The 10,559-nt window shown below is 31.7% G+C and overlaps 1 protein-coding gene and 1 long non-coding RNA gene across 2 annotated transcripts; both read left to right on the top strand.

Annotated features, from left to right (window-relative positions):
* Positions 1-840: 840 nt before the first annotated feature.
* LOC145950927 (uncharacterized) lies at positions 841-6,801 on the top strand. Its single transcript, XR_014428757.1, has 2 exons — positions 841-6,381; positions 6,470-6,801. It is a non-coding gene; the product is annotated as an uncharacterized LOC145950927 (long non-coding RNA).
* A 2,325-nt stretch (positions 6,802-9,126) lies between these two features.
* Positions 9,127-9,928, top strand: LOC145950468 (uncharacterized). Its single transcript, XM_083061559.1, has 3 exons — positions 9,127-9,192; positions 9,250-9,530; positions 9,649-9,928. Exons 1-3 carry the CDS (start codon positions 9,127-9,129, stop codon positions 9,926-9,928), a joined length of 627 nt encoding a protein of 208 aa, XP_082917685.1.
* The last annotated feature ends 631 nt before the right edge of the window (positions 9,929-10,559 follow it).

Raw genomic sequence — 10,559 nt, 5'->3', positions numbered from 1 at the left:
AATCAAACCCATTTAATTAATCAAAATAATTATAAGGAAATAGTCTTCATAAATACAAAAATAAACAATAATTATTCGTAGTTTTAGTAGAAAAATTCGGGGTATTACAATTATAATCCCATTTTGGTGTTGAGGCAGTTTGGTTACCCGATAAAGAATGCTCCAACAGAAGAATTAGTGACCCCTTTCATTGTTTATGAGCTAAACCAAAACTTGGAGATGCTTCGTAAGATTAGACAAGCTTTGGAACGAGATTTTAAAAATGGAAAAGAATTGAGAGCAAGAAGTTCCATTGTGCAAAAAGATTACAACCAATGGCTCAAAGAAAGGGTTGAAGAAGTCAAGCTACCTTTTCGTAGCTCAAACCCAAACATTGAAGAAGTGGTAGAACAACCTCCAGTTACATTGGAAGAGGTGGAAAAACTCAAAGTGGAACTTTCAAAATATAAAGAAGATAGAAAGAGGATGAAAAAGGAGTGGATGGAACCTCAACAAGAGTGCAAAGAAGCACAAAAAGAAAACGCATGAAAAGAGCTATCTATTCAAATGGCAAATAAAAAGGCAAAAATAGAAATGCAACACAAGCTTAAAACACAAAGTTCTTTGAGAGCCGCTAATAAAGAGTTAGAGTTATGAAGACAAGAGCGAGACAAGGCTTTGGCTGATGTAAAATAGTGGAAAGAAGCTTGGAAGGGGTTTCCCGTAGGAATCCATGGAGCACTCTAATTCATATCAAAATATATTCAAACTCAAAATTAAGCATACATTCATACTCAGTAATTATCAAGGAACACAATAGAAAACCAAAAAGCCAAAATAGAAAATATTCAAAATTTGTCTGTTTCTCATAGCATTTCTCGTAGGAACCCATGGAGCACTCTAATTCATATCAAAACATATTCAAACTCAAAATTAAGCATACATTCATACTCAGTAATCACCAAGGAACACAATAGAAAATTCAAAAGCCAAAACAGAAAACATTCAAAATTTGTCTATTTCTCATAGGGTTTCCCGTAGGAAACCATGGAGCACTCTAATTCATATCAAAACATATTCAAACTCAAAATTAAGCATACATTCTTACTCAAAATCAGACAAGGAATGCAACAGAAAAATCAGAAAGCAAAACAGAAAACTTTCATAAAGTGTATGTTCCTATAGGCATACATCAGGCAAGGGATTGGGGGCCAATCCTGCTACTCAATGGTTATTTCCACACCCCCGAGTGAGGTTTCTCACTCCCCCCTTACCTTGATGAGTAGAAGATGAAGCGTGTACGGTTTCGGTGACCTCCTCCTCATGGTTCCCTTAAGTCTTTAGATCACAACGCGTAGAAAAGAAAAGAGAAAGTGAGAAGCGTGAAAATAACTCCCGACAACCTCTTATCTTAAAAATAATAAAAATGAATAATAATAATAATAATAATTATAATAATAATTATTATTATTAGTAAAAGACCACTACGTCCCTCCTTCCCTTCTCATAAAATAATTAAACATATTTCTTCCTTTTAATAAATAACATAAACACAATTCTTGATAAAACATATTTTCATAAAAATAGTCTTATAGAAAATAATTCAAATATTATTTAAAAATTATTTTTATATTAAAATAGAGCTCACATAAAATAGATAAATAATATAAAATATACTTCTCCCTTTTTAGTAAAAATAACATATGTTTTATATAAAAATAAAGTTCATATCAAATAACTAAATAATATTAAAAATTCTTCTAATAAACACATTAAAACATTAAAATAAATACTACGTATTATTAATATAATTTTATAAAAATCGGGGTGTTATAAGATTCGATAATATATATTGTAAGTCACTATATAGCTTGTACCTACATTTCTTAAAAATTATATGAGAATATATTTACTAACATATACAAACATATATTGTAGGTAAAAAAAAGTTTTTAGTGACAAGTATTATATCACTATAGTGTATGTGTCATTACAAAACAAATTTTTTTGTAGTGGATCTTTCTTACTTGAATTAGTCGTAACTATTCTAAAATATTAACTTAATATTCTTTAGAATTTGATTTCAAGTGAACACTTTCTTATTTGAAAACTAGGGAAAAGTTTTCGTTGTGCATTTAAGATTTTTAAACACCAATTCAACCCTGCCTTCTTGGTGAACCAAGATTTCAACAATTGGCATCAATATATAGTCTTGTAATTCATTAAATCAAACTTTGAAAATGACTCATAACCAAGAAAGTTTAAAAACTAGTCAAGATGATATTAAAGCTAAGAACTTGTCAAGAAATGGTTTATATTTATTTTTGTAGTTCTGTGTTTCTTGTTATAAAAATGACAAAGAGACTTGGAATTCTCTTTAATTCTCATATGAAGGAGTTTATGAGAATAAGGTGAATCCAGAACAATATCCTTTGTTTGTAGTTGAAATGGAGTAATTAGCTCAAGGCAAAATGAAAATTTGCTTAGTTGTAAAGAACTCCATGTGGTATCTGCTAAACAATGAATGCTTTAAACATATGACAGGGGACAAAACCTCTTAAATTATTTTGTTCCAAGACACAAAAGATATGTTACCTATGGTGACAACAATAGAGGTTCAATATTAGGTGACAACAAGATAGGACATGTTCCTCACACATAAATATAAAATGTGCTACTTGTTAAAATATTAAAGCATAATTTACTTGATATAAGTTAATTTTGTGATAAAGGATTTATAATTTCATTTGATGAAAAATGTTGCATGATTTAGGATTGATCATGAAGTACTTAACTACATATAGGAAGAAGATTAACAAAAGTGTATAAGTTAGACATCAACCATCCACCCATGACTGATATAAAATATTTAATGTCTAAAGAAGATGATACGTGGCTTTGGCATAGAAAAGCTAGCTGCACATGCAAACATGAATCATCTAAATAAGCTAGCTAGGAAATAACAAGTGATTGGATTGCCTAAACTTAGTTTTAAAAAATACAAACTATGTGATGCTTGTCAAAAGAGGCAAATTAACAGATAAAAAACACTTTCAAATAAAAAAATTGTAGTTTCCACTATTAGATCTTTAGAATTATTGCATATGGACCTTTTTGGACCATCGAGAACTAAAAGTTTAGGTGTAAATTTTCATGCCTTATTGATTTTTGATGACTATTCTAGGTATACATGGACTATCATCCTTTCACATAAAAGTGATGTTTTCTATACCTTTAAGAAGTATGCAACTACTCTCCAAAACAAAATGGGGTTAAATATTTTGGTCATAAGAAGTGATTGTGAAAGGAGTTTCAAAATGATGAGTTTGATAACTAATGCAGTTAAAAAATGGATTTAACATAATTTTTTAGTCCCTAGAACCCCACAACAAAATGGAGCAATAAGGAGAAAGAATAGATCTTGAGTGGTTAAGCATTATGTTTGACTTCTACTCTTTATGGTTAAGCTTTGTTACTCCTCCCTTATGGTGGTTAAGCATTTACCATTATTGCTTCTCCCTGTTAGGTGGTTAAGCCTTGTGTTATGCCTTTTGCTTAATGATTAAGCATGTGCTTGTTGGCTTTTGTTTGTTTTAGTTTATGCATAGCTTTTAGCCGATGTATTTGCAATATCTTTTATTGTAATTTTCTTTGTTTTGCTACTTGTATGTTTCATCCCAGGCTGGCTGGAAGTGTGATGAACCCTTCCATCTTGTAAAGGACTATTAGAGATATAATTGTATAGAAGATAGTTAGTAGATTTATTAATTTTTGTTGCCTATGCAAAGGCTAGATGTAATCCTTTAGTCACATATTTATATTCTCAATACATTGATTTTTTATTTTATTTTTCTTTCCTTTCCCTCCTTTACACCATGTATTCTAACATAGCAGTTTGATAAAGTCAATACTCAAAATGACCCCATGCTAGTAATATAAAAAAATGACCCTATACCATAAGAATAATGATGCATGTAAAAAAAATTTGTATAACAATTTGTGCATCACCTTTTATGTCTATCTCTATCTATCATTAACAATTATCTTTCTCCATGATAAATGAAGTGATGGAGAAAAATAGAAATATAAAGTGATGTTGTACATATGTAGCATAACAAATTTTGTAATATACTTTTAAGAGGGCCCATAAATGATCAATCAACCACTAATTGGAGAAGATCATCAATGAAGAAAGAAGATTCAAACAATAAAAAATAAAAAAGGGAGACAAGGATGAATGTGATATTACACGATAATGTCTAAAAAATTACAAACTATTTAATTTTTTAAAGCATTATTTTTTTTCTTATTATTACATGTTAAAATCTACCAAAAAAATTAATATAATAATATGTATAAAATATTCCTAGAATGCTGATTTGGATCTAACTCAACCTTACAAAAGTCAAAACCAGCTTATAAGATGAGAATCGTCTCTCACTTATATATACTCATTGTTGGCCCTATTTCTAATCGATATGAGACTTTACTTTTTTCAATTAAGTACACCTCCTCATGTCCAACATTATTGGATTTGGTACGCAGATAAATGAAGGTTGACCTTTTTAATGATGTAGGATAAGTGGGACTTCTATTTCTCATAATATACTCCCTACTTCTAACATGGTTGAACTTGGTGCAAGTATAAATGAGTGATGATCTTTTTACAATATCTTGGATGACTTTGATATCATCTTAGAATGTATGTTTGTAAGGTTATATATCTTTTAACCTTATTTCTAGTTAATGTAGAACAAAAATTTTCCCAATACACCACTTATGCCTAGCATTGGGCTTAATATGTTGATAAATTGTGGGTAATCCTTTTAATGATTTAGGATATGCGAGACTTGCATTTTTTCTCAATATACTTCGTCATCCCCAACATTATTGGACTTTGTGCAAGTATAAATGATTGGTGATACTATTTTACTAGATTTAGGATAGTTTTAATACCATCTTAAAACATTAATTTTAGTATAATTTAACTTTATAAAATAGGCTTGAAGATTGTGCCCAATTAAGTACTCTTTGTTGACTTTATTTTTAATCCACGTGAGACCTTGAATTTTTTTCAATAAATTAATATAACATAAAAGGATTAACATCTTATGTAAAAAATACATTAATTTATATTATTATAAATTTATATATTTATTTAATTTACAGTTTACATTTTATTATTTAATTTATAAATACAGTAAAATTATACATTATCTACCACACTCACAATGTGAAAGTCTCCAATTTGTCATTAAATTACTGTTAAAATTAATTTTTGATTTTATTTTTCTATTAGTATCGAACACAATGCCTTTATAAAATCTTTATGTTCCCGTGCTATAGTACTAAAATCAACATGTTTTTAAAGGGGCACAAAAATGGTCAATGAGCCTCTTACCGGAGAAGAACATCGTTGTAGAAAGAAGATTCAGTCTATCAAAATAAGAAAAAAAACGAAAAAAAAAGGAAATGTGAGATATATAAGAAGGGGAAGAAAAGACATCGAGAAAAGGTGAAAAGAAGAAGAAAAGAAAAGATATTTTCTTATCATTTAAAAAGAAAGAAAGAAGAAAACTCCAAAAGAAGATGAACGTAAGCACAAGTGATTAACCATGTTCTTCTAGAGACAACAATTAGAACTTGTTGCAAAGTATGTATTTTCTTATGATTCCATTTCACGAGGCAGAATTGTTTAAAATTTCCGATCAGTCTTTTTAAACCAAAGCCATTTGCCTTACCTTGGTTTGAGCAATTGATCAGTTGATTGCAATTGTAAACCTCTGAAATAGTAGAATCCAAAGCTGCCAACCAACCAGCTGTAAATAAATCACGTTCCACATCACGTGACACCCCAGAAAGATAAAATCAACGTTAAACCTAATCTCATGCTGATTTAGCTTTGGGACTTGCAAGCTGAATTAGTCAAAGATTTGTCACATGACACCTCTGCACCCCTTCCTCAATTTTCAAATTTAGTCCAACCCACTAGCCAACAAAATCATAAATATAATCAACAAGATATTTATGCATAACAAGAACATTGCACATACACATAATCAAAATATTTATATATATGCCATGTACACAACTCATCATTGCAAGAAGCAAATAGGGCAAGTGCAAGACATCCTCCTAGTCAGAAAAGACCATGAATTCCTCATGCAGTTCAATGATTGCTGCTATCTTTGCCATGACATTGATCCTTTCACTTGGGGTGATTATGTCCCAAGCTAGGGCATACCCTACTTCATCATCCTTGGTTTCAAAAATGTCACATTCTTCTCAATCTCTTTCACATTCACTTTTGCACAGAGAAGGAAAAAAATCAACTCAGGAGCCTGTGGTAGCCACTAGCCTTAGAAGAATACCACCTAGCAGACCAAATCCTACACAGAACAAGTAACATTTCTCTTTACTTCATAAGTGTCTGCTCATTGTGTTTTCCATAATGTCTAGAAATTGACAACAAAGGGTGCACGTGTACCAGGTTAAAGCCTAGAATAAGGGGCTAAGCAGATGGAGCTATGAAGATTCAAAGCTGTGGCATGAACTCTGTTGGTCTCTAGTTTTGTTTACTTTTATTTTTTTACTGTTTCTCCAGCTTCACATTCTTAGGATTGTTAGTGAGAGTGGTATAGTTCCTGATTTCAGATTGCACTTTATTTTATCTTATCAGTGAATCTGTGATGTTTTAGATTGTAGAGAGTATAGGAGCATATGAATGTAAAGGAGAAAAATAATAGGCATATCAAAATGTCAAGACTGTTTTTGGCACCACAAGATTCAAAAATCTAAATTTATTATTGTTTTAAAAGAAAATAGTTTGCCTTTATGGTTGTAACCCGTAAGTAGTTTCTTTTTTCTACTCGTAATATCTTGAATTTGATTCTCTTACTTTCCCTTTACGTGGGTTTGATAAATAATCTTTATGGTAATGTTTTGACCTTTGAAAATGGGGTCCATAATGGTGTTTGGGGTTTTTACGAACATAATTGCTAATATATCAATTATATTTGTCAGTGGTACAAAGGATTGCAAAGAAATTATAACTGTAACCCCAATTTATAACCTTGATGTACATATTATTATGAGTTAAGCAGTTGAATGCAAATTTCGATATTAATTGCAATTGCATTCTACTAATTTCGTTTGACAAACAATTATATGCTGCAATCTTTATCGTTGAATGCGTTGATGAACTATTTTCTAGTTTAACTCGAACACGAGTCTCAACTCTCAAGAATGCGGTAACAGTATATTCTAATGCGGTGACTATCTTAGATTGGCCAATTGAATTAAAGGTGGGTCCAAGAGTAAGACCCTCCTATCAACCAATAGAATTTGTAGGAGATTCAAAAGTATTCCTTGTAATGAAGTCTTCTCGAAGTATAAAAGATGTGTCCCGTTAAAGTACGCTAACAATGGTGCAAGTCACTATTTGTTAAAATGTAATATAAACTTCTAGAATAAACTAGATTATTATAGAAAAATACATAGATGTATGTTAGTAACTACTAGATGATACAAATTCTAGAATTATGTAGACAATTATATATAGATAGAAAACTCTAGAATAGATATCTCTAGAATCTTCTACATAAAACATGAATGGTGGTATTGAGGCCTATAGATAAGTCATGTACTCAACATTTGTATCCAAGTAACTAGTAAGTAATTTATACTCAAATATATTCTAACAATTCGTCTAAACTAGTTTTCCTTTCAACTAAGTCTATCAATAAAAATTTGCCTCTCCATTCTTTCTACCAATCACAGAAGTTTTTACTATTTGATAATTCATAAACTAATAGTAGTATCAGAGCTACGTTCGGTCATCTAGTAGGCGTAGGAATATTACCCCATTACTTCCAAAGAAAAATTCCCAATATTCTACTCACTTAAAAAAAAACACAAATTCTAATCCATAGCTAACACCATTCAACCATCATCTATCCCTATTCCCATTTTTAATGGTGAAAATTATGATTTTTGGAGTACAAAAATGAAGACATCACTAGTGCAAAAATTGGATTTAAAATTGGAGATTTAAGATCGGTTACAAGGTAACCGATCTTAAAAGTGACGTGGTGGCAATTTTGTAAATAATATGAATATTTTTAAGATCGTTTAAAATTTAACCGATCTTAAAAGTACTTTTAAGATCAGTTATTTTATGACCGATCTTAAAAGGTATGTCTGACACAACTTTTAAGATCGGTTGCAAAAGAACCGATCTTAAAAGTTGTATCAGACATAACTTTTAAGATCGGTCATAAAATAACCGAACTTAAAGTACTTTTAAGATCGGTTATTTTATGACCGATTTTAAAAGTGCTACTTTTAAAATCGGTTATTTCAGAACCGATTTTGTATGTAGTATACAAAATCGGTTCTTAAAACCGATTTTAAAAGTATCGTCAGAAACCTTTTATATTTCTCTTCATTCTCATTCTCTTTAATCTTTTCCTCCATTCCTTTTTTTACTCTCTCACGCTCTCATTTTCTAAAGTCTCCAATAAGGTAAATTTTGTTTTCATTTTCATTTTCTCATGCTCTTCTTGTGTCTCTTTTCATTTTCTCATGCTCTTCTCTTGTCTCTATTTTCGTTGTAGGTTCATTTTGGGTCAATTTCGAATCTGGAACAGCCCGTTCTGTAAGGAGAACGACCCGTTCTTCAAGGAGAACGACCCGTTCTTAAGGGAGAACAGCCCGTACTGCAAGGAGAACGGGCCGTTCTAATGTCCGTTCTTCAAGTAGCCTTTTTAAAAACTTGAAACGGCCCGTTCCAGTTTAATTTTTTTTTCCGGGCCGGGACTTTTAAGATCGGTTATAAAACAACCGATCTTAAAAGTTAACTTTTAAAATCGGTTATTTAACCGATTTTAAAAGTCTAACTTTTAAAATCGGTTACGAAACCGATTTTAAAAGTTAAAAATAACATATTTTAAAAGCCTTTTTTTCACTAGTGCATATTTCACCTTCCAAGATTTATGGGACACGATAGAAGAATGATTTTCTACTCCAGAAGACACCCCATCCCTTACCGCGGCTCAAAAAAAGGAGTTGAAAGAGAAGAAACAAAAGAATTCAAAGGCACTATTTATTTTGCAACAAGCTGTGACCGACACAATTTTTCCAAGAATAATGGGTGCAACAACAGTCAAAGAAGCATGGAGTACGCTGCAGGAGGAGTTCGAAGGAAGTGAAAAGGTACATGCCGTAAAATTATAAACTCTACGACGTAACTTTGAATTGTTAAATATGAAGGAATCTGAGACCGTAAAGGACTACTATTCTAAGATAAAAGAAATAGTTAATCAAATAAGAGCGTACGGGGAAAATATTCTTGATAAGAAAATTGTGGAGAAACTTCTAATTAGTATTCCCCGTAAGTATGATCCAATTGTGACAACGATTGAACAAACAAAAGATCTATCTACCTTATCAGTAACAGAGTTGATGGGGTCACTTGAAGCTTATGAGCAAAGGTTGAATAGGCATGATGAGGACTCAACTGAAAATGTCTTTCAATCAAAGCTCAAATTACGGTCTCAAAATAAAAATAAAAAAAAGGAATAATGGAGAAACTTCTAGAAATAAAGAGAATTCTAGAAATCTCTCTAGAAATTATCAAAATGAATATCCTTCATGCGACATTTGCAAGAGGACAAATCATGCCGAGAAAGACTGTCGATATCGTGAAAAGCCACAACGTTGCCACTACAATAAAGTTGGGCATGTGGAGAAGTATTGCTGCAACAAAAATAAGCATCAAGCAAACTTTTCTGAAGAGAAAGATGGTGAGCAACATCTTTTCTATGCTAGCCAAGATTCCAATAGTGAAACAAGTGGAAGTTGGTACTCGGATAGTGGCTGTAGCAATCATATGGCCAAAGATGCAAGCATCTTCAAGGATATTGACAAATCCGTCAAAGTGAAAGTCTGAATGGGGAACGACATTGTCGTTGAATCAAAAGGCAAAGGCACAGTTATGGTGGAGACGAAGAAAGGTACGAGACTTATTACTGATGTTCTACTAATTCCCAATCTTAAAGAAAATCTCTTGAGCATTGGCCAAATGATGGAGAAAGGTTATACTCTCTATTTCGAAGGAGACACATGTAAAATATATGACAATAAAAAGCTAGATATTGGCTGAGTAAAAATGGAAAAGAGGAAAAGAAGTTTCCCTATAAGCCTAAGATAAGGCCCTAACATTGCCATGAAAGCAGAAGTAGACGACTCATAACTTTGGCATCAAAGATTTGGCCACTTTAATACGCATGCCTTAAAGTTATTATATCAAAAAAATATGATAAGAGATCTCCCATGCCTAAAGGAGAATAGTGAAGCTTGTGAAGGATGTCTCCTTAGCAAGCAACATCGATTGCCATTTTCAACAGGCAAAGCATGGAGAGAAAAGGACTTGTTGGAGTTGATCCATACAGATATATGTGGACCAATGCGAACGTCGTCACTCCATAACAACAGGTATTTCATTCTCTTCATAGATAATTTTTCTAGAATGACTTGGGTCTACTTCATAAAAGCGAAATCAGAAGTCTTTGGTATTTTCA

The sequence above is a fragment of the Cajanus cajan genome, chromosome 8, assembly GCF_000230855.2.
Source record: "Cajanus cajan strain Asha chromosome 8, NIPB_CcT2T_4, whole genome shotgun sequence".
NCBI lineage: Eukaryota > Viridiplantae > Streptophyta > Magnoliopsida > Fabales > Fabaceae > Cajanus > Cajanus cajan.
The sequence above is the reverse complement of the archived record's forward strand: the minus strand, read 5'-3'. Positions and strand labels throughout refer to the sequence as shown.

Bases quoted from the DNA above. Each gene is read 5' to 3' on its own strand.
- LOC145950468 (XM_083061559.1), top strand. From the start codon at position 9,127: ATGGGTGCAACAACAGTCAAAGAAGCATGGAGTACGCTGCAGGAGGAG. The intron at 9,193-9,249 runs GTACATGCCGTA...TTAAATATGAAG, and splicing joins AGTTCGAAGGAAGTGAAAAG to GAATCTGAGACCGTAAAGGA. The intron at 9,531-9,648 runs GTCTCAAAATAA...CATTTGCAAGAG, and splicing joins CAATCAAAGCTCAAATTACG to GACAAATCATGCCGAGAAAG.